This window comes from Mesoplodon mirus, assembly GCF_964341445.2.
Source record: "Mesoplodon mirus genome assembly, chromosome: 13".
Taxonomy (NCBI): Eukaryota; Metazoa; Chordata; class Mammalia; order Artiodactyla; family Ziphiidae; genus Mesoplodon; species Mesoplodon mirus.
In genome coordinates this window covers 40,810,851-40,838,457 of record NC_138989.1, presented here as the reverse complement: position 1 = coordinate 40,838,457, position 27,607 = coordinate 40,810,851, and the positions used below count along the sequence as shown (strand labels likewise).

General features: G+C 40.4%; 1 protein-coding gene across 4 annotated transcripts in view; it reads left to right on the top strand.

Moving 5' to 3' along the window:
* The first annotated feature begins 1,199 nt into the window (after nucleotides 1–1,199).
* OSBPL1A (oxysterol binding protein like 1A) overlaps nucleotides 1,200–27,607 on the top strand; it is a 220,494-nt gene continuing 194,086 nt past the window's right edge. Inside the window, exons 1-5 of one of the 4 annotated variants that reach the window (XM_082640441.1) lie at nucleotides 1,200–1,341; nucleotides 9,920–10,096; nucleotides 12,794–12,916; nucleotides 18,942–19,027; nucleotides 19,888–19,962. In XM_082640441.1, the coding sequence (XP_082496567.1) occupies nucleotides 12,796–12,916; nucleotides 18,942–19,027; nucleotides 19,888–19,962 (282 nt within the window). In that variant the 5' untranslated portion in view covers nucleotides 1,200–1,341; nucleotides 9,920–10,096; nucleotides 12,794–12,795. Of the gene's footprint in view, nucleotides 1,437–9,868; nucleotides 10,097–12,793; nucleotides 12,917–18,941; nucleotides 19,028–19,887; nucleotides 19,963–27,607 lie in introns of all 4 variants that reach the window. The other 3 variants (XM_082640438.1, XM_082640440.1, XM_082640439.1) reach the window with 3 other exon arrangements.

The window sequence follows — 27,607 nt, the reverse complement described above, 5'->3', positions numbered from 1 at the left end:
AGAGTCCGCCTGCGGATTCAGGGGACACGGGTTCGTGCCCCGGTCCGGGAAGATCCCACATGCCGCAGAGCGGCTGGGCCCATGAACCATGGACGCTGAGCCTGCGCGTCCGGAGCCTGTGCTCCGCAACGGGAAAGGCCACAACAGTGAGAGGCCCGGGTACCGCAAAAAAAAAAAAAAAAGATACCTAAAAATAAAGATACCTATTTATTAATTTTCATTACAAAAGAACATGTTCATTAAATACATTGGAAAATACAAGAAAGTTGAAAATTTTTCCCTATGCTCATAATTTCCTTTGTCTTTTTCAGTTATGCATTTTTTAAAAGGGTGTAATTACACTAGAGTTTTTTTTCTTTTTGCGGTATGCGGGCCTCTCACTGTTGTGGCCTCTCCCGCTGCGGAGCACAGGCTCCGGATGCGCAGGCCCAGCGGCCATGGCTCACGGGCCCAGCCGCTCCGCGGCATATGGGATCCTCCCAGACCGGGGCACGAACCCGTATCCCCTGCATCGGCAGGCGGACTCTCAACCACTGCGCCACCAGGGAGGCCCTACACTAGAGTTTTAACCTTCACATTATAGGCTATGTGTTAACTGCCCTGGCTAGACCTGTTGTGCAAGTCTGAAGAGGTGGACTCTTTATGAAAGATATTTGATGGGGGGAGGAAGTGAAGGAAAATTTGTAAAACCTTCTCTCTTTAAGCATACCTCACTCATATACATCTTAACATGCTTACACCTGTTAGCATTTAGAGACCATTCTTTGACATGTGAAAAGAGAAAGAGGTGCAGCTAATTTACGCTGCCTGTTAAGTTCCCATGGGTAAAGTGGTAACCAAAGCAGAAAAGAAAAAATCTGGGCAGCTGGGTATTGGTTTAATAACAAATTTCCAGAGCATTAACCCAGTATTTACATTTGCTTTGGCTTGGGGGGGGCTTCGAAGTAGGGTCCATCCATCTTTCGGGTCGGGGCGTGGTGGGAGGAGCGCGAAGGTTCTGCCCTTCCTGGCTGCTATTGGCAAAGCCTGGAACCGTCCTAGGTAGTCCGGGCGGGACTGGAGCGTGCTAAAGGCGGGACGTGCCAGGCCGGGGGCGGGGCCGGGTGCCGGGCCGGGTGCCGAGCGCGCCCCGAGGCCCGCGCGCCGGTCACGTGCCGCACGGGCCTGCCATAAATAATTCGGGCGCGCGCTTGCGCGCGCTCGTGTGGCCGGCTGCGCGGAGGGGTGGCGCCACTTCGCGGAGTGGTGCCTGGCTGCCTTGCGCTCCACCCGGTTCCCAGCGCAGGGATCCCGGAGACCGACGTTCCGTGGGGCCGCGAGCCTTCCGGGGGTGCGACCCAGGTTATGGCTGCTTCCTGGGCGTGAGGCGGGCAGACGGGGAGCCTGCGGTTGTGGTCCCCACCCCGGGAGCTCTGGGAACCCGGGTGACAGCGTAGGTCAGTTTCCTAGGCCGGTTCCCCTGCGAACGGGCTCTCCCCTTGCCTGGTGGTGGGGGAGGTCTGTCCGCGCGTGGTGGGGGGTGAGGGCGCGTCTCGCGCGCGTCTCCGAGGATGGTTAGGGTCGTGGCCTGGAGATGCCGGGCTGTGAGCCAGAGCTAGGCTTCCACGAAGTCCCTGGCTGCTCCAGCGCTGCGAGGAAGTTAGTTGTTACAAGCAGCAAGATGCTGGCATTTGTTGCATTTCCACTTTGGGTGCTAGGACTTTGTCCTGGTGCCACATGCATTCCCTATTAAGTCATCAGCTGCTTGCTTTCTCGGTACTTGGATGTGTGCATTCCAACTTTTAGTTTCCTACCGGCGTGAAAAGGATTGATTCACAGTGGAAGTCACGAGCTGTTCACGTGACCATTCTCACTGTGTACCTCGTGCTCAATTCTACTAGCAGAAAGACTGTCAGAGGAATTCAGAAACAGTGAAAGATTGCAGCAGCACAAGAGAAACAAGGATTCATTTACCCGGGGGCCCTGCTGATTGGCAGGAGGCCTTGAAAAGGGTTATCCTGATGTAGTTAATATTGGTTTTCAGTTGTGAAAGTCTTTGCTTTATGCAGATTGTATTGTGAAGTTGAACTGTTGGCAGACGATGTTAAGTTAACTTAAACTAGACTGTTAGAATGTTGAAAATTTAGTGATTAGGCTTTTGTGGATAGTTGATAACATAATGAAATCAGCTTTAAAATCAGTGATGTGTTTTCCTTGAAAATCTCAGCCGTTGTATTGTAATTGATGCATTCTGGATATAGAGTTCAGAATATCCTCACCTCTTGACTCAGAATTTGGAAAATACTTTGATTTGTTTTGATGGCTTAGCAATGTTCGTGGTCTGACTCTGAGGCAACGAATTTTTTGCAGCCGGTGTGCCTAGGTGTAATTTCTGAATTCCTCAGCTGAAATTTTAAGGTCTCTGTATTAATTACAGAATAGTTATAAAATTCAACCTTTTTTCATCCCCAGGTTCTAAACTAAGGGCTCTATCTACAATCTTTGGGTTGGGGGAGGGGGGAGAGGAGAAAACTGTCAGTAACGTACCTTTTAAAATTTATCTTTTTCCTTTCTCTGAGGCAGTGGCCACTCTCCCAGCATTGAGCAACTGATATGCAAAATAGGAGTTAACTGCTGAAAGTTGAGTAGATTTATCTGGAGCAGTTGTTGTGTATCAGTGTAGGGTTTTGCCAGGGTCTGTTTATCAGATGACTCTTGCTAAATATCTCCTTGTTCATCAGCAGAAATTTGGGGGGGGGGCTGGCTAATTGTTGTCTCTGGAGGCTGCTCAGCCTTGCAGGTATTATTTGCACAGCACTTACACCTGTAATTCAGAGCAGCTAGATGTTATTTCTGTGAAAATTGCTTTCCCACTCTTCCCCCAAAGCAGAGGGAAATGATACTTGTTTAGAACCAGCAACTAGGTAGAAAAATACAGCCAATTTCTTTTGTATGATGACATGGTGCAATGTCTATTTAACAAATTTTTTTTCATGTGGCTTTATTTTACTTAGACATATCTATAATTATAATACCTCAAACTTGACACTTTGGCAGTTTCTTACCTCTTGCTATTACTAGGAGCTGAGCTTTTGTACATTATGTGTATTCACTGAGAAAAGTAGTCAATAGAAAGTGGAAATCAGCCTAACTAATAACATATGAAGGATAGAGCAAGCACATGTAAGAAATTTGAAGTGGTTAAGCCAAGTCTGGTGGTAATTAGAACTTTATTGGTTTGTAAATTCCAGTTCCTAGGAAGAGGACAGGTGTTAGCAGTATAGGCACCAGCTGATACCAATCTCACCAGGATTCATTAATGACGTGTCAGAAAAGATTTTTGCATTCTGTACAGAATATATTGATGGTCATAATGTCATATAAGTATCTTACAGGATGTTCATGATCCCTAGAAATGTTGGATTTTTTTCTCTTACCTGATCTCATCCACTAATAAGGTGGGCAAGTATAAGAAATACTTTTTAATGCCTAAAGTAAGAGGATATACTAGGTCACTAACTTTTTCTGAGTTGTATTCATCAGCCAGCAAATAGGAAATTACTGTACTATACAGTGAAAGTGGTCTTTAACTGTACAGTTTCCTATCATGTGACAATGGAAAGTAACCACTTTGTTGTTTAAAGTTTTCCTTTAAAGAGAAACTTCTGGCCGTATGGTGGATAACTGGTCAGTATTATTACATGTTTCATTAAGCTTGGCAGATAATTTTCAAATGTGAAATAAAATGGGAAACATTTAAATACATTTTATCTAAAATTTAAGGAATTTTTTCATTGGAAGGTAACAGTTGATCAGCCTCCTGGTTGGTATTATTATCTAAAACTGTATTTATCTTATGTGTGGACTTCTCTGCCATTTGCTTCTATGGGCCAAACCTGTTTTGAAACAATAGTTAATAGTTTTTATTAACTATTTATTAACAGTAGAATCTACGAAGTTCAAATTGAAATCAAGGCTGCACCTGAGGGTTAGTTCTTGTTTGTGAAGCAGATAAAATGTATAGCAACCTAAGGTTTAAACTATTTCATAAAGCAAGGCCATGAAGCTTATTTCGTTTTCAACAGTTTGTTAAACATTTACATTTTCGACTGAATAAAGGTAAAATAATAAACAAATAGGCAGCAAGTAGGCTTGTTCTTTTCTTATACCTGTATGGCATCCAAGTCAGTGTGGGTACATAGTGAATAAGAGACAGTAATGTAGAAAAGTCAAATATAAAGTAAATAATTTGGTATAGGCATTTTACATTGATTTCAATGGCTTACAACCTGTAGTAAGACATATTACAATTATAGCCAGGTGTCTATCATTTCTCCTGCAAAAGAGGTGATGTCATTTATCAGGACACAGGGTCCTGTTGAAGTTAGAGAAAAAGTTTCACTGAATTAAAAATTAAGTGATTTTTAATTTAATTTCATATTTTAAAAAAAGGCAAGTGCTTCCTAAAATGGACTTTAAAATTTGCTGTCATTTTCCTTAAATTGCCATATTTTGGATGTCTCATTTCAGTCAGTAAATCTTCTTAAAATGAGGGGATTAAGTTATAATTCAGATTCAGCTTCCTCAGTGCTCATACATGAACAATAACTAGGATCAGAGACCTTTAATTTTAGAGGCTGAATTGAGTTTTATAAATATATAGCATTAATAATATTTCATCCCTCCATAAGAAGTTCTAGATTCTGGTTGTGGCTATTAAAGCCATACCCTTGGCAATTAACTTTATCTTTGTGCTTTTCAGTTTCTTCATCTCTAAAATCAGTCTTAGCTTAAATATGAATCTATCTACCAAAGCTAAATTTCTAAACCAAGAAAAAAAATGCATTTAATTATTTGTGTTATCACAAATGTTGTAGTTCTATATATACATATTTGTATATGCCTATGTACAAATAGGTATATACACACATATATACACTGAGGAATATATGATCGCATAAAAGAACTTAATGATTGCTTGCTAGGAACTAATAAGATTGAGAGCAAAACTCTGTTTCTATCGTCACGTTTTAACATAGTCGCTTTAATTTTTTAATATTTTCCTTATATTAAAAATACAATATTGGAAGGAAAAATATTGGAAGAAGAAAGCGCCATTAAGCAGCTAACTGGTGTACTTCCGAATTCAGTGCTGAGCACACTAGAGGTTTTTTTGTTTTAAAGACTTAGTTTGTAAAATATATGTATTCATAAGTACTTAATTTTTCTCACTATTCAAATCCCTAGTATACAGTATATTTCAAATATTATTTTAATAATGTATTAGCAAACATAAAATCAGTATCTGAGAATTTTAAAAATCATCACAACATATAGTCATAACAAGTTTTGAATAATTAGCTTCCTTTGGCTCTGTTAATAGTACAAAAGCTATTTCTCAATTGTTAGAGCCAAATTTCAGATACTTCCTCTTTTTTTTTTTTTTTTTTTGAAATTTTTGGGCCACACTGCGTGGCATGTGGGATCTTAGTTCCCCAACCAGGGATTGAACCCACGCTCCTTGCATTGGAGGCGTGAAGTCTTAACAACTGAACCCCCTCAATTGTGGTAAAATACATATAACATGTTTTTAACCATTTTAAGTATACTGTGCAGTAGCCATCACCACTATCCATCTCTAGAACTTTCTCATCATCCCAAACTGAAACTCTGTGTCTATTAAGCACTGACTCCCCATTTTCTCCTCTCCCAGCTTTTAGTAACCACCATTCCACTTTTTGGTTGCATGAAATTGTCTACTCCAAGTATCTTATATTAGTGGAGTCATGTATTTGTCCTTTTGTGTCTGGCTTATTTCACTTAGCATGATGTGTTCAGGGTTCATGATTGTTGTGTCACGTTTCAGAATTTCATTCCTTTTTAAGGCTGAATAATAGTCCGTTGTATGTATATACTACATTTTGCTCATCCATTCATCCACCAGTGGACACTTGGGCTACTTCTACCTCTTGGCTCTTGTGAAAAATGCTCCTGTGATCATGAATGTGCAGATATCTCTTTCAACAGTTCCTTCTTTAAATTCTTTTGGGTATATACTCGGAAGTGAAATTGCTGGATCATATGGTAATTCTATGTTTAAGTTTTTGAGGATTCACCATACTTTCCTGATGGTTTTTTTTTTTTTTTTTTTTTTTTTGTGGTACGCGGGCCTCTCACTGCTGTGGCCTCTCCCATTGCGGAGCACAGGCTCCGGACGCGCAGGCTCAGCGGCCATGGCTCACGGACTCAGCTGCTCCGTGGCATGTGGGATCTTCCCAGACCGGGGCACGAACCCATGTCCCCTGCATCGGCAGGCGGACTCTCAACCACTGCGCCACCAGGGAAGCCCTTTCCTGATGTTTTATAATATCCAGTTAAATATTGCTGTATGTATGATCGAATAAAGTTAGCCTGGAGGTCTTTGAATTTTAACTCTTCAAACACCTTTAAGAACTCTGTTAAAGGACACATCATTTAATATTCTGAGTGTCTTGTACTCAGGGGAATTAGCTCTGATTGTTGAACTTCACTGTCTTTGATTTCTCTAGGAATTTTCTACTTTGATTCTGTAGAAATAGTAAAGAAAAGTAGCAGTTCAACTTGTAAAATAGTAGACCTCTGACTGAGTTGAATGTTGATTGCCCTTTAAGCTACAAGTTTCAGGGTCTCTGCCAAGATTTCAGAGTTGTTAGGGCCACAGAATTTATCCACTGTAGTGAGTGGGGATTTAGTGGCATGGATTATCAAGTATGGGGACCAGTTTCATTAGGTAATATACAGTGTTTACACAACAACAAAACAGAAATTCGCTTTCCACAAAATAATTTAGAATTGGAAGCTTGGCTTCCCCAGTGGACCTTGGAGGAGAGGAAACATAAGGCAAAACATAAAGTCTCTAGTCTCCTAGTTTTTGAAGCTCAAAATGTTTTTGACTAGTTATTTCCTCGAAAACATTCTCTTGGCCATTAAAATCTCATTCATTAATCTTAAAAACAGAGTTTGGAATTGTGTGAATGTGAAAAGAGTGGCTGAAAACATCCACAAAGAGATACTGAAAAATACTATATGTGCTGACAGGATGTGGCTCAAATCTAGTCTCATAAGATACATTAAGGGATTACTTGTCTTTCTTTTGGCTTAAACATCAGAGACAGTGCATTTTGAAATAAGCTCTCATGAGTCCAAAGGAAGTTTTTTAACATCTGTTCAACATTTGAATTTGGACTCTTTGATTTTTGTATTTTTTCTAAAGTTAACTGTTAACCACAAACTATTTATAAATTAGAGATGTATCAAATTAAAGAAGCAGTGATAATCCTCAATAATCCTGGAGTGTATATTTTAAAAAGGTATGATTTTTGGTATGATCTTAATTCATTTCCTGTGGCATATAAGGAAAAAAAACTTCATTTTTTGATCACTGGATAAAGGTGTACCACTTATAATGAACATGTTACTCTTAGGCCTTCCTATCGGTCTTGCTTTGTTCTTGAAAAACTAATTCCACGTTCATCCGTCTGTCCATTTGATTAATATTCAGTTGCCTGCTCTGTTCTAGGCACCTTGCTGGGTACTAGGGATATAGTGGGGACAAATAAGAAATGTGGGACCCTTTTTCTCATTAAGTTTACAGTGTAGTGTAGGGAGAGCCAAAGAAATGACCATATGTGCACCTACAGACTGACATTTGTGGCAAAAATAAGGTGCTGTGAAGGTTTATTATAAAGGGGATCTAGTGGAGGTTGGGAGTAGAGATGGCAAGTCAGACCTCTTGAGAAATGTGGATAGTAATTTTTTTGTACAGTTGACTTCTGTATAACATAAGTAACTGGGAATTCCCTGGCGGTCCAGTGGTTAGGACTCTGCACTTTCACTGCCGTGGCCCCAGTTCAGTCCCTGGTCAGAGAACTAAGATCCTGCAAGCTGCATAGCATGGCCAAAAAAAAAAAAAAAATATGTGTGTGTGTGTATGTATGTATAATATATATATAAATATAAACACATATATTAATATATATGTTAAAAATATATAATAACATAAAATATAACTTATCCTAATGTAAGGCCTGGTTTTATTCATTAGTGTGTCACCAAAGTTTAGTACAATGCCTGGACCATGGTCAGCCCTCATTTAAGGGTTTATTGATAGTAACACTGTGACAGTAGAGATAGGGAAAGTGTTGTTGGCCCTGGAGGTGATGGGGAAACTGCAGCTTCTTGTGGATGTCATATTGGGCACCTTCCTAGCCCAAGCTGGCTACCTAGATGCTGACTTGAGGAATAAAGTTTTAGGTACTATTGATGTATCAAATTCTGAATCTTCAGGTCTGCAGAGACGGCAGTGGACTTTTAGTTATAATGGTTCTTGGATGAAGAAAAAATAACGAATGTTTTTATGTCTTGGTTTGGAACATCTGAGTTTCTTTGCAGCGTAGCTGAAAGGAACATAATGATCATTTTGTTTTACTGTAGTACAGCTATCATTTTAAGAAGTTTACTTGGTCTTTAAATTATAGGTATTTTTGGAGTTGTGCTATTTTGACTGGGTGTTAGAGCCACTAGGAAATTATTTTATTATAAAATTGTGTTTTACTGTTTTCTGCTCCTAACATAAAGTAATTTGTTTATGGAAGTAAGTTCTAAATGTATATATGATTTTACAAAATTGTTTCTAAAGGGAGATAGGGGAAAGTGTCAGCCCACCCTGCAACTCCTACCACTCCTTTCTAAAGTAATAGAAGCTTATAAAGGAAAAGTGTTGAAAATGCCTGTTTGCATTTTGGAATTTACCCTCAAGGTCTTGCTTATTTGACTAAGTCCCGGGTGTTACAGTTGGCAAACCTTTAGAGTCTGCTCAGCCTGCAGGTAGAGTAGCTAGTTTTAATGGGTGTGGTGGGGAATTGCTTTGAAAAGGAGAGGATGAATTGTTTTAAGAATACTTTTTAATCAGACAGGTGCCTGTGTTAAAATGAACACATATGGAATTTAGGCATAGAACAACAAGAGTTTTAATTTTCTGTCTCGGTGAAATTTAACTGGCCTTGTACCCTTTTTAATTTTCAAACAATCTATTCTGTTTACCTCTGTTACCTCTCCCCTCCATGCCCCCCTCCCCATCCTGTCTCATAGTAAGACTCCTTGCCTATGAAGATACCTAAGAATCTGTTTCTCTTCGTAGGAAATTGGCAGCATGATACAGGAAGGACCTCTATCCAGCTCCCCATCGGCCCCTTAACTACCCTCTGCCCTGCCCCCAGCCTTAGTGTGGTGCTTCCTCTTTTCAAGGCTGATCCTTGCTTGGGCTTTTCATCCACCTACTTCAGGCTCCTCTAGGATCTTTTTCATCTCTCTTCCCTCCTTCCTCCTGTCTTTCAAGCTTTTCCTCTCTCCTGGCTCTTGCCCCACAACCTACGAACATGCCCAGGTATCTAATATCCGAAAACTGAAGCTATACCCAGCCCTTCAAAACAGAGTTGCTTTCAAGGAATCTGCTGCACTCTCTCCCCATCATCCCACTTTCACTCCTCAATTTACCCACATCTATTTGCCTCTGTCATTTCTACTTAAAGTGTTCTTGAGTTCATCAGTGGCCTAGCTGCCAAACCAGTCGGCATTTTCAGGCCTTGTCCCTGCTCTTCCTTTGACATTTCACACCTATCCAACCCCTTGAAACACTCTCCCCTCTTGATTTCAGTGCTGTTGCCCTCTCCTGTCCCCCTGTCCATGCTTAGACCTTTCTTGCTGGATCATAGTGACTGGCCACCTTCACCTTCAGTGTTGGTCTTCTCCCAGTAAGAGGTCTTATTTACCCCTATGATTTTAATGACTACTGACGTGCTGATAACTCCCCCCATTTTAATTCTAGCCTAAACTGCTTTCTTTTGCTCAGGCTGGTATTAGCTGATTGCTTATTGGACATCTCCCTCTCTGTTTCCCACAGGAATCTCAAACTCACCACGACCAAATAGAATCACATCTTCAACCAAGATTGTTTCTGGTGTAACAGCTGTCCATCGGGGTTGGAAACCTTCTTCATCCTGCTGGTCTTGGTGACCTCATTTTTCAAGTTCCTGCTTAAATTTCACTTTCTCTGTGATTCCTTCCCATACGAATGCAGGTAAAGGGCTAATCATTCCCTTTGTCCTCTGTACAGCCACCGTCCCTTGTTCATTACTGTACTTGGCTCATTTGGTATGATTGTGTGCATGTTTGCCCTGTCTGGGGGGCTGGGACTGTATTGTCCATCATCATACCTCCAGTGCCTGTAGCAGTCTCTGTCATTGGTGGGTACTCAGCAAACCTTTGAATATCTTAATTCCAATTGCAGCACTAATGAGCAGCTGTCGTGGTTAATATGATATTATAATGAACTGTTTAAGTAGATAATAGATTTAATTTTACCCTCTTCATATTTATTTTACAGAAGTTGAAAAACTTTTAAAAAATTGTGCTTTTTTTTCTTTTCTGTAAACCCAATGAAGTGAGAACCCAAGGTAATAATAAACAATTTCTAGTATGTTCTGAAGATACTTACTTCAAATGTTCTTTGATTCATTCTTAAAAAGCAGGAAAAGGATATTTCTATTGTCCTATCTTCAAGTTCACTGATTCTTCTGCCTGCTCAAATCTGCTTTTGAATCCCTCAAGTGAATTTTTCATTTCAGTTATTGTACTTTTCAGCTGCAAAATTTCTTTTTGGTTTCCTTTTAGGCTTTTATTCTCTTAGGACATCTCTTATTTTCTCCACCCACAGGTAAAGAATACTTTCACCAATGTTCTGTCTAAACAAAATTCAGGGGAAAAATTGTTATTAAAAAATTTCCTTCTGAAATTCAAGAAAATATAGACATATTTACAATCTAAGAAATTATATGCAATCTAGCCATGCATTGTTTGTTTGTTTGAGGGCATACCATGCATCTTGTGGGATCTTAGTTCCCCAACCAGGGATTAAACCTGAGCCCCGGGCAGTGAAAGCATGGAGTCCTAACCACTGGACCACCAGGGAATTCCCTAGGCTTTCTATCTCTTTAAGTTTGTTCATACATTTTCTTGACTTTTTCCATATATTCCTTTAGTTCTTTGAGCATTTTTAAGACATTTTTTTGAAGTCTTTGTCTAGAATATCTGCCATCAGTTCTTTTTCAGGGACAGTTTCTGTTGATTTATTTTTTTCCTTTGAAGGGGCCCTGCTTTCCTGTTTTCTTTATATGCCTTGTGATTTTTTTTTTGGGCTGCTGAAAACTGGACATTTGAATCTAATGTAGTAACTCTAGAAATCAGATACTCCTCTTCCTCAGGGTTTGCTAATTTTTTGTCGTTTTTTGATTGTTGTAGACTGCCTTTCTACTGAGGGCCAGCCTAAACTTAAGGTTGTCTCATGTCTTTTTTGAGCCTTTGGTGGGCATGAACAGTCACATTGTAATTTTCCCCATATATGCAGTTGTTTGTGAATGTCCTAGTCTTTAAAAGAGGGAAATTAAGGGGAAATTTAAGCGGGAAAACAGAAAAAAAGAAGAGAGGGGGAAAAAGGGTGCTGGTCCTTTAAATCCTCTGGCAGTCCAGGCCACCTGAGAGGCTTGCAGCAAGGGTGCCGGTGCAACAACAATGGCTGCCCACTTCTTTGTCTGCATTTCTGTGGTCAGAAGCAGCAATCAGTGATCGGAGCCTGGCTCCCCAGTATTTGGAGGACAGGGTCCTTTTTGCTGATGCCAGCTCCAGCAAGCTGCTCCAGAAGCACATGCACAGGTGCCTGCTGAGTGGCTGGAGGTGGGGGGTAGGGAGCTGCTACCCCTAAGAGCTGAAATTAACCACATTTACCTTCCAAGTCTTCCCTGGCAGTTGCAAGCCTTCAGGAGGTTCCAGAGTTCCAAAGAATTGTTAGTTACATCAGACAGAGTGAGCCAGTGCAGTTGTTGTGTAGGTGGGGAGACAGATCCCTGGTATTTGTTACTTGGCTATCTCCTGAAACCCTTTGTGTATTTTGAAATTATTTCATCTTGTCAAATTGTTGCCTCTCCCCCTGCAGCATATGAAGGATTGTGTGAATGTTATTATAATATATAATATGCATAATATTATTAACAGTTTACTGGAGTGCACATTTTCTGTTAATTCCAGCATTTGGTGTGTTTAATTTTTTTATTTTTGCTAATCAGGTAGGCAAAAAAAATCACTGTGTTTGATTTATTTGCATGTAACTGATTATTAGTATGAAAGAAATTTGTATTCTTTCTGGGAATTGCTGTTCATAACATTTTGACATCAATGCTTTAAATTTGGTTGTAATCCTTTATAGTTGGCTTGAGGCTTGGGAAGAAAATATGAGAGTTTATTTGTAAGTATCGTAGCTCCAGGATCCTTATCTGTAATTTATTTTCTCACAAGTTTCTCACATTGTGTTAATTTACGTTTCAGCCTTATGCTATTTCTATACAAACTGCTGAATTGCCGTATTTTAACTTTATATCTGGCTATTGATGTTGTACTAATAACTATTTACAAAATACCTTTCATAGACACAGTCTTACAACAGGTCATGAGGTTGATTGTATTTTGCAGGTGAGGAAACTGAAGCTTTGAGAGAGTAAGAAACTTGCCCAAATGTCTAGTGCACTTCTTCAGTAATAATACAAAGGGCATGGAGTCTCAAGGTCAAGTTTTGGCCCTGCAGCTGATTCATTTAATCACTTCTTGTGTCTATCTTATTAGCTGCAGAATGAAGATGATTTTTTTCCCTTTTATCTGTTAGATAATATCCAAAAGCTAATATATGTTCTTCGATAATAGCAATGTTATTATTTTTTAAATCTAGAAATGAGCACAGAAGCAGAGCAACAGCTTCTCCATCACGCCAGAAACGGCAACGCTGAAGAAGTAAGACAGTTACTGGAGACCATGGAAAGGAATGAAGTAACTGCTGACATTAACTGCAAAGGTAACCTTTGAATGGATTTTTTAGCTTTTTCTTATGAGTATGCACTACTTTATCATTTACTTAGCACTAATTTTTCTGAACTTGAAATAAATTTTCATCTCTTATCCTAGGAAGAACCCCCATAAGAGTGGATACTCTCCTCCTCCCCTCTAAGTCAGAGAAATTGAGATCCAGTCTTAATATTGTCATGGGTCCTAAACCTTATGAACTACAAGGGTGACCCCTGAGTCCACAGGATGCATGCTATAATCATTTCTTTTTCTCGAAGATGTTGTAGGTGAAGCATGTGAAGTACCTTAGAAATGTTGTCAGACAGGATCCTTACCCTCACTGAGATTAGTAGCTTACTAGCTCAGACTAGTCTGCATTGCACAATATGTTCAGAATATGGAAGCTATGAAGTGCAGGGTGTTAGGGAACATATAAGAAGTATGTAACTGGAACTCGAAGGATTAGCTTCTTGGAGGAAATTGTTCTAAGGTGATATATGAAAAGTGCATAGACTTAACCAAGTAAAAATGGAGAAGAAAAGGGGTCAAGGCAGAAGAAACGTCATATGCCGAGGTCCTGAGGTGAGAAGCAGCCCAGATGACAAGGGCTTTTGCAGGCAGGAGGGGTGAGGGATAAGGCTAGGTGGGTAGGTAGCAGCCAAATCACAATGTGCCTTGTGTAGCAAGGTTACAAGTATATTAAACTCAGGGGTGTAGAGAAATAGGCTTTATTTTCTAAATTGGCTCTGATATTTCAACAAGCGCCTTCTCATTCTGGGAGTTGGGAGGACTAAATATAAGTCTTTGGGTCCCTCCATTTCAGTAGCTTTTTTGATAAATGATTGGCCTCCCAGAGCCTTCCACCTGTGTCCTCCCGCATCTCACCTAAGGTGGCCTGTAAATGTAAAGGCGAGCCTTGTTCTGCGTGGACGGCCTTTGGTTCCTTGGTGGCCTGTCTTCCTAGTGCCCCTGAAGCATCTGTAGCGGAAGTAAAACTCAGAGTCAAGCGCAGGTTTCTCATAAGCACGGGTGGTGCTCCTTGGCTGTGTTGGGCGTCTCATCCTGGCTCTTGTTGGCTTTGTGTCACCCTGAACCTCTCATGTCTCCCTCTGGCACGTGGCCTAGGTTTGCTGGTTCACCTTGGCCACACTCCTGTGGGTGTGGCCATGGGGGTGTTGAGTGACCCATGGGGGCTTGGAACAGCTCTAGGTAGCCAACATTTGGCCCTCCCTCTGCCTGCACTACTGAGTTTACTTGGACGTGGCCACCGTGCAGGTTGGTGCTAGGCTAGGTGGCCTGGTAGGGGACCTTTTCGTAGCATCCTACATGCCACTGCCTGTTCTCAGTGTTCCCTTGAGTTATCTCACTCCCCGGGCTTACAATCAGGAGCCACGTGCCCCATTTTATGTCTTTTCCTCTCCCACAGCCCTCTGTCACTGACGGGTATTTTGTTCTGCTGTGTCACATTCTCCTCCTGTCATAGAGCAGCAAACTTCGTGGCCTCACCCTCAGTGCAGAAGGAGTATTATCTTTGTAGCAGTGAAGAAGCCACGCTCTGAGTTGTCCAGAAATTATGGTCTGAGTCGGTTCTTGGAGTGCTAAAGGAATTCTAAAAATCCTTCTCATCCTTCAACAGAAACCTGGTTCTTAATGTTTACCTTGGGGTTCTGTTTGGAATGCCAGAAACATGCCTGATTTGATAATCTTCAGCAACCCTTTACTTTCTACCAACCACCGCCCCCCCCTCACCCATGGTTGCCTCAGGCTAGTTAGTGGAGAGTCACCTACTTGGAAATGTAAAACTGAGAGACAGATGTTACTGCTTTTTCAAAATTTCACCCTCATTATACCTGTCAGTCAAACTTGTCTTAAGGGCAGTTTGAAGGGTTTATGTAGAGGAACAATGTAATCAGGTGATGTGAGTTCACCCAACAGAAGTGAGTGGGGAGGGCTGGGGCTGGGTGTGTGTGTGTCTCCACATGGGAATCACTGTGCCTGGCATTTCTTGGTTTTCTTTTCTGTCTCATTTTGTTTTTCCAAACCCTGAGAAATTGAGAAAATGGTAAAGTGTAGTATAATTCTTCTGCAAGAATTAAAGCTCAACAATCAACATAGAGATGTTACTGGTTGGGAGGAATCCACTAATGTCAGTTGAAGGGAGAGAGGGAAGCGCTGACGTGCAGTTGGAGGTTAAGGTCAACACTTCTAGGCTAGGGGCACAAAGGAAGAGCTAATTGGGCATTTTGGCTTGTAGTTGTTGCCGTTACGAGTGTGTGTTCATGGTCCCGTCTGTTGCTAGTGGCGAGACATTCTTGCAAATGAAATAAATACTAATATGTTTATACGCATAGCATGCTTTGTATAAATTCTATGAGTGATCTAAGAGATAAGTTTTTGAAAGCAAAATAAGAGCTTATATCGGCAACATCAGTACATGATTTTGTGTAGTGCTGTCCTGTTGCTTTGCTGGAAGGTCTGCATGGGAAGTTACTTGAGTATTACCCATAACATCTGCTGGTGTTTCCCAGTGTTTAATATTCAGTATAGGGTACAGTTTTCTGTAAATATTTCTAAACTTGATATTTCTTACCGATAAAAAAATTTTGAGTGTCCATAATAAGTTGTAAAGAGTATAAAGGATATTTGGAGCATTTTTTTCATGACTTAATGGCTCATTTATTTGCTTATTTATTTTTTTATGTAGACACTGATTTATTGACAGGGGAAAGTGTCTCTGCTACATTATTTACCAAAGTGAAATTAAAAAGTAGATTTTAATTATTAACGATTATCAAGAACTTGTAGAGTATGGCCCTTTTTTTTTTTAAACATTTTTACTGGTATTTGGAGTATTTTAAGAATTATTTAGGATTCTGTATATTTTGACTTCTTGATTCAGAATCCCATGTGGAAGCACTAGATGGTGAGGAGACCCGTTCAGAAGCTGCTGCAGCAACTCAGAGGAGACTGTTGTAGTTAAATGGGAGTAGAAGCAATGGGAATGGTGAAAAGTAGGTATAGTTAACATTTAGGAGGTAGAATTGATAGGACTGATTGAGTTGGGCAGGGGTGAAAAGGAGAAAGGCAACAAGAGTGGTGCTTATTTCTGACTTGAGAAGGGAGGTGAATAATGGGGCAATTCATTGTGAAAACGATGTGGGAGGGGGAACAGGTGCTTTTTCTTTGCACACGTGTATGTGTAAGGTAAGTGAGTTCAGCTTTGTACCTCCTGAGCATAAGGTATTCTTGTATTGTCCAAATGGAGGTGAATAGTAGAGAGTTGGAAATGGAAATATGGATTTTGAAGTGAAGAGCCTATAAACAAAGCAGTGAGAAAGGGCCAAGAGGTGTCATTATTGGAGATTCTAGTAATGAAGGATAATCAGAGAAAGTGGAGTTTCCACAGAGCCCTGGGAAGAAGTGCAGGGCTCTGGAGGCTCTTGGCCTGGGCTGTCAGATGCCGTCCAGTGACACAGTGCGCTGGCTGCTGAAAAGTGCCCCTGGGATCCATTGACACCATTTATTGGTAAAAGTTGAGGACAGTTTTAGTGATGCGGTGGGAAATGAACCTGGTCTGCAGTGGGTGGGTAGCTGATGGGAGGGAACGTGAGGTGGGAAGCGTGAAGACTGGGGGCGGGGGAGGAGAGTGAGGAGGACAAGGGCCGGAGGGCGCCCGGGACCAGAGAGGGGGGGTTGGGTGCTTTTGCTTGTTAGCTGGATGAGACGCAAGTCCTCACCTGCTCCTTCCTATTCCCAACTAAAGAGGGAGAGGTTGAAGATAGGGAGGAAAAGGAGTACTTGGGAAGCAGGGGGGCATGGGATCCAGGATCCAGGAAGCGTGATTATTCTGAGGCCTCAGGAGGAAGGATGGGTGCCTGTGGGTAGAGGTATTGGGTGGATTTGGTGCCAGGAAGCCCAGGGAATCCTATGAAAGCTTCTCTTTTCTTTGTGAAGCTAAGAGATCAGATCATTTGCTAAGAGGCAGGTGTCTGGGTAAGAGGCTTGAAGGGAGTGGTGAGGATTGAAATACCTGTGCTGGAACATAGGAGGGACACCTGAACGGCAGTGTGGAAAGGATTGCCGGGCAGCAGTGAAGGCTTTGCTGAAGTATGAGATGCTGACTTTATGGAGCCATGAATCCACAAGGTTTTGTTATTTTTATTCCACCACTGTTAGCAACCTGGGTGTGGTTATAGAAAAAATTGAGCTAGTGTGTTTATCAGGCTTTGGGGTTTTTCTAGGCTGCTGTGACAAAGATAGGATATTGAGGATATTGGCAAAGAAATGTTGAAGTGAGGGACCAAGAAATATATGCTGGATTTACCGAAGGAAGTGAAGATGGTGGGGGTATTTACATAGAGGGAAAGTGATTAAAGAACTGGAGAGTCAGTTCAGTTGAAGAACAAGTCTGGGGGTTTGTCTGTGTGAAGAAGTGGGAAAGTGGGCACTCTGTGGGAAAGTGGGCTTTCTGTGATCCTGAGTTCAGACGTGGTGATGACATCCAGACTCTGGCCCTGGGGTTGGGTACCCGACGTGGAGCAGAGGCCAGGCTTGCGGGGAAGTGAGGGAAGCTGGGAATCGGAGACACCAGGATACTGGCTCGTAGTCGTCACCCCTAGGATGGTGGCAGGATTTGCCGCAGGGAGAAAGACTCTGCTGCCCAGAGTTAACTGGTGAGGGGTGAGCCACTTGGAGGCCAGTAGATGGCGGCAGAGAAAGCATTTGCGGGGCAAGTAGCGGTGCTTAATGTCAGAAGCCTCAGAGGAGGGGTTGTAACACGAGAGAGGTCATTGACCAAAGACCACGTTGGGTTTTGACGTGGAAATTCACGTGGCTCTGTGCCGTGAGGACCAGTGGGGGTGTGGGAACGGGGGAGCCTCCCCCCGAGGGATAAGGGAGAATCATTGTCATCAGGAAGAGCTAGGTTAAGGACAGAGGGTAAAGAGAAAGGTTCCATGCAATAGACCATGGCTCTAGGACGCACTGCCTGTGGAATTAGGGGTTCCAGAGGGCACCCATTTGAGAGGGAACAGTTATGGGAGTTTGGTAAGTGGCAGTCACAGGGACACTGTTGGCGGTGACAGTCCCTCTGGGAGCTGTTAGAGCCCTGTTCTGGGTACACTGAGGCTGGTGGCGGGCTTTCTGTTGGCCCCAAACCTGAAATCCAGGAGCTGAGGGCAGCCGTTAACCTCCACCTCCTCCCAGGGAGGGCTGGGCAGCTTGCTGCTGGGCTTCGGGAGACCCTCTAGGGCGGTGGTGGGCTTTCACGGCTTTCATAGGCTGTATTCTCTCAAGCTTCATTTGGAATTTTGGAGATCTTCTGAAGCTCTCTCAGCTTAAGCTATAATGCCCTATTTTTTTTTTCCCTAAATTGAATTATGTAGCTCGTTTTCACCATGCTCAGGTGTTTTATACCTCTCCTCAGCTGGAATCTGACATTTCGTTGCTTTTAATTTGGGTTCTTCTTATCTAGTTGGACTCTCCCATGCTGGTAACCCTTATCCTCATTACCTGAGATTTTATCTGAAGTCAAGGCTCCGTTTTCAGTCACCGTCTGCAGCGCCGACAGCTTGCTAAACACTGCAGGAAAGATTGGTTCCCAGTTCCCCTTTCTGTCCACTCTCCTGACATGGGACAGGTTTTCAACAAGAAGTGCTTTTCAGGAAATGCTGTGCCAAGAGACCCACGTGTTCGTTTGCTGACAGCAGGGTGGTTAGACACTCACTCGGCACCTTAGAGCCACAGGCCGGTTTGAATGTAACCCCCATCAAGTCTCCTTCCACCCTGTTAAGAGTGAGGACATTGAGTTAGGAAGGTGGCCGCAGAATCTGGGTCCTGTGAGTCCTGACCCATCTCACTCAGAACATGTATTACAGTGTCATGTCTCCTGCCTCTCACTCATCAACAGTGCAGTGTGAAAGGGAGCCACCGGCCAATGTGTTGGAGCAGAGTATTAAGGAGAAATTAATTTTATTGTTCAGTTACCTCAGTAACATCTAAAAATACCTCTTTCCTTTTTTTTTTTTTTTTTTTAGGAAGAAGTAAGTCTAATTTGGGCTGGACACCTCTTCATCTGGCCTGCTATTTTGGACATAGACAAGTGGTCCAGGATCTGTTAAAGGTATATGTGTGGCTTTAATTTTTAAATAAACAAAATATGGCTATTATGGAAATTATAAACGTCTTGGAAAAGCTGTCTGGGCCATGATGCATAATGGCCTGTTCAAAGCAGTTGCTAATCACTTAATTGTTCTTTGCTAAATACATGAATTAGGGTAGCCTGACTAATTAAAATTCTGTTTTTTCAGTCGTTTGGTTTTTACATCATTGACTTTTTAGAGTTGCAAAAATGGACATATGAATTAATGAAGATACTACGTTGTTTTTTGAGCATAGTTAAAAAAATGACCAAAGCACATCCTTTGTAATTAAAAAATAATGTCAGAATCTCTTAATGAGCATGGTGTAACTTAAGAACTCATATTTCTCAATTCTGTGATGAATAATTTCACACATACTGATATTTCTGAAATTGGGTTTCATCTTAAAATTGATCTGGTGGCCCCAAACCTGAAATCCAGGAGCTAAGGCAGCCCTTAAACCTCCAGCTCCTCCACCATTTCAATGGTGGCATCTTTTTCGTTTTTTTCCCTTAAACTCATTAAATTAAATTGGTGGAGGAAATGTGCTATTTTATTCAGAGACGATTCTCCTTTTTTTCAATATGAGTGTTTCTAAAGGAGAGCAAAGGGTATATCGATTTTTAAAGAAAAGTAGCTTTTTATTTTCTACCTATCAGGTAGATTTTTACTATAAGCTTACTGTTTTACTGTGAACTGAACTTATTTTTAGTAGTGACAACCAGTCAATATTAACAATTATTTTAATTTTTTAAATATTTAATATATTTTTAGGGAACTGTTTTCACCTTTGTATATTTCTTGATATGTGGAAGATGCTTAAAGCTTTCATGTTTACTAGGCTGGTGCAGAAGTAAATGTATTAAATGACATGGGAGACACGCCACTTCATCGGGCTGCCTTTACAGGACGAAAGGTGAAAAACATTCTCTGTTCAATGTTTGCAAGTGAAATATTTGAAAGAGCAGTCACAAATGTTTTCTCCTTATAACCCTAGGAATAGCAACTGTGAAAAGCCACAAAAAATGTATAAACCAGCATTTTGGGTTAAAAGACCTCAGGCTTTTAGTGATGGACAGTGAGGTCAAGTACAAAGGTCATGGAGACTCCACCCTCGTGTCCCTGATGGGAGCTCATTCAGTCTATGCTTGTGTCTTCCAGGGATGGGGAACTCCTGCACCTTCTTCATCTTCTTTTTATTTTTAAAACAGCTTTATTGGGGAATAATGTACATTGCATGAAACTCACCTGCTCTAAGTGTACATTTCAATGATTTTCTTTTTGTACCTTTACACAGTTGTATGAACACAACCACAATCTAGTTTTGGGACATTTCCATTCCCCCAGAAAGTTCCTCATGCCTGTTTGCATTCATTTCCTGCTTCTAGCCAAGCCTCAGGCTACCACTGATTTACTTTCTGTTTCTAGATACTTGCTTTCTCTAGAAATTTCTTGTAAATGGAATCATACAAACATTTGTGTCTGACTTTTTAAATTCAGTATAATTTTCTTAAGATTCCTCCATGATGTAGCATGTATCAGTAATTTGTTCTTTTTATGGCTGAATGACATTCCATTGTATGGATATACCACATTTTTTAATCTATTCACTGTTTATTGGAAAGATTCTTTCCCCATTGTATTGCCTTGACACCTTTGTTGGAAATCAGTTGACCATAAATGTAAGGATTTATTTCTGGACTTTCTGTTCTCTTCTTTTGATCTGTATTTTATCCTTGCACCAATACCACACTGTCTCATTACATTACTTTGTAATTAATTTTTTAAAAATATTTATTTATTTGGCTGCTCCGGGTCTTTGTTGCCACGTGCAGTGTCTTTGTTGCCACATGAGGTATCTTCATTGCAGCGTGCGGGACCTTTAGTTGCAGCATGCAGGATCTAGTTCCCTGACCAGGGGTCAAACGTGGGCCCCCTGCACTGGGAGCGCAGACAGAGTCTTAACCACTGGACTGCCAGGGAAGCCGTGTAATTAAGTTTTGATATTGGGTAGTGTAAATTCTCCAACCTGTGATCTTTTGAAAAATTATTTTGGCTATTGTCAGTCAAAAGTTTGTGTTTCCATGTAAATTTTAAGATTATTCTGTTAATTTCTATAAAAACACCTGTTGGAATTTTGATAGAGATTGTGTTGTCTTGAACCTGCAGATCAATTTGGGAAGAAATGCCACTTTAACAACATTGTCTTCCAATCTGTGAGCATCAAATGCCTCTCCATTTATTTAGATCTTTATTTCAGCAGTGTTTTGAGGTTTTCAGTATACAGATCTCATTCTCCTTTTGTTAAACTTCTATGCATTGTATTCTTTTTGGTGCTATTTTGAATGGAATTGTTCTCAATTTCTTGTTGCTATTATATAGAAAGACAGTGTTTATGCTGCTCTTCTATCTTGTGACCTTGCTGAACTTGCTTTTTAGTTCTAGTAGGTTTTTGTTGATTCCATAAGATTTTCTATATACCAGATCATATCATCTGCAAAATAAAGACAAATTTATTGTACTTCTTCCTTTACAATCTAGATCCTTTCTCCCCTCTTTGTTTTACTAGCTAGATTCTAGTATAGTGTTGAATAAATACAATGAGAGCAGAAATCTTTGCCTTGTTTTTTGATCTTTGGGGAATAATAGCATCTAGTCTTTAACCAGTAAATAGGATGTTAGATGTAAGTTTCTCTTAGATGCCCTTTATTAGGTTGAGAAAGCTTTCTTCTATTTCTAGTCTATTGAGAGTTTTCTTTTTTAAATCGTGAATGGGTGTCAGATGTTTTTCCTCTGTCTTTTGAGATGATCATGTGATTTTTGTTTATTAATCTATTAATATGGTATATTACATTAATTTGGAGATTTCAAGCCAACCTTGCATTCCTGTATAAATCCCACTTGTTATTGGTTAATAATCCTTTTTATGTGTTGCTGGATTCTAGTATTTTCTTAAGGATTTTTTGGGTGTGTATTCATGAGAGGTACTGCTCTGTAGTTTTCTTGAGATGTGTGTGTCTGGCTTTGGTAACAGGGTAATACTGGCCTCGTAGAATGAGCTGAGAAATGTTCTTTCCTCTTCTGTTTTCCGAAAGGCTTGTGAAAGATTATTTCTTCCTTAAATATTTGATAAAATATTTATCAAATAAATATTTGATATTTATTCAGCACAGTGAAACCATCTGTGCTTAGACTTCCTGTGTGGGAAGATCTTAAATTACTAAATCAAGTTAATTATTTCATATAGATCTGTTCAGAGTTTCTACTTCTCCCGGAGTCAGTTTCGGTTATTTTGTCTTTCTAGATATTTTTCCATTTCACCCAAGTTGTCTAATTTGTTGGCATAAGGTTGTTAATAATATTAATATTATTTTATAATTTTCCTTGTGATTTCTTCTTTGACCCACAGGTATATATAGAACTATGTTGTTTGCCAAATATTTGGAGATGTACCAAATTTCTTTCCATTGTTGATTTCTAATTTAATTTCCCTTGTGATCATGTAACTTACTTTGAATTGTGTTTTGAAGAATGTACTTTAAATTCTTTTATAATGTATTAGGAATTATTTTACAGTATAGCATTTGATCTATCCTTGAGAATGTTTATTGAGTGCTTGAAAAAATGTAGTCTACTTTGAGGTGGAGTATTCTATAAGTGTAAATTAGGTTAAGTTAGTGATAGGGCTGTTCAGTTCTCTTATCCTTAACTGATTTTCTGCTTGTTTTATCGAGTACTGAGAGTGAGGTATTGATGTCTCCAACTATTCTTGAATTGTATATTTTTAATTTTGTCAGATTTTGCTTCATGAATTTTGTGGCTCTGTTAGGTGCATATCCATTTATAGTGGGATTATGTGGGATATGTTACATGGGATATGCCTTCCTGATGTATTGACCTTTTTTGTCATTATGAAATGTCTTTCTTTGCCTTCAGTAATATTTCTTACCAGAAAGTTTATTTTGTTTTATGTTAATATAGCCAATCTAGCTCTCTTATAGTTACTGGTTATATTATGTCTTTTCCTCTCCTTTTACATTCAACTTCCTTGTGTCTTTGAATCTAATGTGTGTTTGTTGTTGGCAGCATATAATTCAGTTGTATGTTTTTATCATCTGAAAATTTCTCCCTTTTGATTTAGTTTAGTCTAGTCACATTTAGTTGTTAATAACTTTGGCTTTATGTCTTCTATTTGTACTTGTTTCTATATGTCTCAGGTTTTTTGTTCCTTAGTTCCTCTTTTACTGCCTTCTCTGGTTTTTTACAAATAGTCTTTAGTATACCATTTTATCCCTTTGGATATTAAACTTTTTGGACATATTTATAATAGCAGCTTTCTACTTCTTATCTGCTAATTCAACATATGGACCCATTAAAAGTCAGTTTCTATTACCTGCTTTTTTCAGACTATGGGTCATACTTCCCTTTTTTTTTTTTTTTGCATGTCTCACAACTTTTTTTTGAAAACTAGACATTGTATATAATATAATTTTAGCAACTCTGAATTCTGACTTTTTCCCCTTGAGGTTATTATTATTTATTAACTTGTCTGGCCTTCATCTGTGAAATATGGAATGTGTCTGGCCTCCTGATATCTCTGCTCTTTTTTAATAAAAGATTGTTTTAATGTTTTAGCATAGTTTCTCTTATGTACTGGCTGTTTGCATCCCCCTGAAATGCATATGTTCAAATCTCAAAGTGATGGTATTAGGGATGGGGCCTTTGGGAGGTGATTAGGCCATGGTGATAGAGCCTTTGTGAATGAAATTAGTTCCCTTATAAAGGAGACCCCAGAGAGCTCTCGTGCCCCTTCTGCCATGTGAGGACAAAGTGAGAAGATGGCCATCTGTGAACCAGGAAGCAGGCTCTCACCAGACACCAGATCTTGTTGTGCCTTGACCTTGGTCTTCCCGGCCTCTGAAAATGTGAGAAATAAATCATGTTTAAGCTACCCAATCTGTGGTGGTTTTGTTATGACACCCCAGATGGACTAAACTTCCTAGAGTTCACCCCTGCATCTACATAGCTTAGTGGTCAGCCAATATTTGGATAGAGGTTTTGCCTGAATACTCAGAAGCGTAGAGCTTCTACCCTCTGCTGATGGATCTGTGTGTAGGTTGGGGAGCACTGTCAGAGTTCAGCCATTTCTCACTTCTGCCTCTGCTTCTACTTTCTGCAGGGCCTTCTCCTATTTCTCCTGCACAGTCAGCCAGGAATGTATGGGCAGCTTACCTTGTCCTTTTTTTGGTCTCTCATTTCCAGGCTGTTTTGCCATTTGCCCCACGTGGTAGGCATAATAATGGCCCTCCAGAGACGTTCTCATCCTAGTCCCCAAAACCTGTGGCTGTGTTAGGTTACATGACAAGGGGAAGTTAAAGTTGCAGATGGAATTGAGGTTGCTAATCAGCAGACCTTAAAAGAGGAAAATTATTCTGGATTATCTGGTGGCCTCAGTGTAACCACAAAGGTCCTTAAAAGTGCGAGAGAGAGGCAGAAAGAGTCCGAATGAGAGGGAGATGTGCCTAGGAGAGAATGATCAGAGAGATGCAATGTTTCTGGCTTGGAAAATGGAGGAAGGGGACCAAGGAATGTGGGCAGCCTCTGGAAAGTAGAAAAAGCAAGGAAATGAGTTCTCCTCTAGAGTTTCTGAAAGGAAAGCAGCTCTGCCGACACCTTGATTCTAGCCCAGTGGGACCCATTTTGGACTTCTGAAATACAGAACTGTCAGATAATAGATTTGTGGTGTTTTAAGCTGCTGAGTTTGTGGTAATTTGTTATACCCCCGACAGAAAGCAAATACACTCTAATGGGAAAAGGAGCCTCGTGCTGTAGATTTTTCATTTGTTTCCTACTGCATTTGCTACTTTTTTGCTCCAAATCAAGTCATTTCCCTCTGGCAAAGCTACTGGCTTTCATTGCCAGCCCTGGTTTGGTCAGACTTCTTGGAGAAGGGGGTCGGGGTGTGTGGCCATAGCCTGTGGCTGGAAGGTTAAAGACTCCTGATGTTCTTACCTGAAGTTCTAGTTCCTGTTGAGTATGCCTCTCAATTTGTTGTCTTTAGTCGATATCCAGCACCATGATATGAGTAGTTTTGTAATTTTGTCCAATTTTATACTCTTTTTTCAGGATTACAATTCACAGATCTCTTTATGCCACCATAATCAAAAGTTGCTTCACCCCTCTTTCCTGATACTTTTTTGATTATTTGAATGATCTGGTAAATTAACTATGACATAGGGTGTATTTCTTGTTTGTTGTGATTAGTAACCATAGTCTAACATACTCCCTAAAGGTTATTTTATAATCCCATAATTGGAAGATTTATGTGCATTTATCACAAATTCAAGAATGAATTTATTATATGATTTTATACTTTTTATTATTCTAATGATTAGATTTAACCAATTTTCATATAAATTATTATTATTATTTTTTTTGTGTGTGCGGTACGTGGGCCTCTCACTGTTGTGGCCTCTCCCGTTGCGGAGCACAGGCTCTGGACGCGCAGGCTCAGCAGCCATGGCTCACGGGCCCAGCCGCTCCACGACATGTGGGATCTTCCCAGACCTGGGCACAAACCCGCGTCCCCTGCATCGGCAGGCGGACTCCCAACCACTGCGCCACCAGGGAAGCCCCATATAAATTATTAATAACCCAGTAAGTGTGTGCTAAGCATGTTTGAATTAGTACATTTCACACTGTTGGGTCTATTTGTTCATATGTTGATACTTGTGGACCAGATATGGAGTCTCACTAAAGTTGAGAAAAAAATACCCATTATACTAAAAAAATAAAGGTAGTGGGTTAACTGCTATGCTTGACTCTGGGTCAGTGTGGGGGAGGCTCAAAAATGAGCTGCAGATAGTTTAATTTGCCTGACTCATACGTGAACTACTAAAGCTATTTTCCTTTATAGCCTTGCACTTCTCATTCTTCTCTATGTACCTAGGAGAGTTCTTGGCCATCTATTTTCACATGGCCCATGTCAACCCGTTCTTGAAAGTGCAGCTCAAATACTGTCTCCATAAATTCTTTCCTGACTTCCTGCAGCTGGAAGGCAGCTGTCCTTTTCCAGATTTCCCAGGAATATTACAAGCACTGTCATTCATCTTCTACCTGTATCATAGTTTATTGTTGTATGTGTCTTCACCACCACTAGATTATATTAATCTTGCTCCTAAGGAATTTATACATTTCACTTTTTTTTGTATCTTCCATGAGCACAAGTCTTACTACATAATTACCATCTGTGTAATTACCTAGATCAGTTACTTAGATCAAATCAAATCTATGCTCAGTTCTTTGCATATCTGGCTATTTTCTTCAACTTCGAACATAAGACCATGCTAAATTAGGCCTTAGTTTGATTTGAACATTAGCATACATGCTATCTTATCGCTTGTATTAGAAAATAAGATTTAGCTGAAGCCAAATGGTTGTGCCACATAGGCAACATTAAAAATGTATGTGCTCAGTATCTAAACATGATTGAATTTTGCAAAAGTTTAATTTCTAATTGTACTCATGAAAGGAGTCAAATTATCCTGTTCTGATGTGATCTTTTACCATGAAGATAATTTAAAATATGATAAGGTGGTGATTTAATAAATAGAATGATGAGTTGAAAAGGCATGTGGTTTGTTACAAAGCACTTTAAATTCTTATCCTTTCAAATAAATAAAATGCAGCTCCCAAAACTTTATGAGGGACCTATGGGCTTTTCTTGGTCCATTAGCGACCCCTAGTGTTCTTTAATAAAAATGAATATACCAGAATTTTAAGATATTGTATTAATAAGCATTTGTTCCTTACTTTATTTTTCAAATGCAGCTCAAATTCTGCAGTTTTTACATCTTCTATAATCAGTTGAAAATAGGGATAGTATAGTAAATAATTGGATTGTAGAACTGACCTTTGTTTCCACTTAGTATCTTCTAGTGAGGCTGAGCATACATCTAAAATCAATGCTTCCTGTGTTCTGTGTCTCAGGAATTATGTATCTCTCACCTGGCATCTAGAAGATACATATAATCCTGGGGTTTACATAAGCTTATCTATCTTGTTCCCTAGGATACAATTTCTCATGCTTATGTATTGAATGCCTTCTATGAGTCGAACACTGTCCAAACAACTTGACGTGTTATTTAATGGAACATGACACCCCTGAAATATAGGTATAAACATTACTATTTCTTGTAGGTTGGGCTTCAGAGGAAGCAGACCGAGATGGAGGTTAGTGTGCAACAGGCTTATCGAAGTGCTAAGGGGTCACACCTGTGGAAGGAAGGGTGGCCAGAGGCTGGAGTCAAGCTGATGCTCTCAGAAGGAATGCACCCACTGACCGTGGGGGGCTCCTGTTGCTGTAGTTGACCTTGGGGCCACAACTGAATTATCTTCTCCCTCCTCTGCTATCTGTTCTAGATTCCCCTTCCCCTTGGCTAGCACATCTGGTCTTCAGGGCTTACTTGGTGATGTGACTCAGGCCCTCAACCCTGGAGGTCTCAACCCCTGGTTATCATGCCCTTCTTAGGCCAGGGTTGTTACACTTGTCCATTTACTGT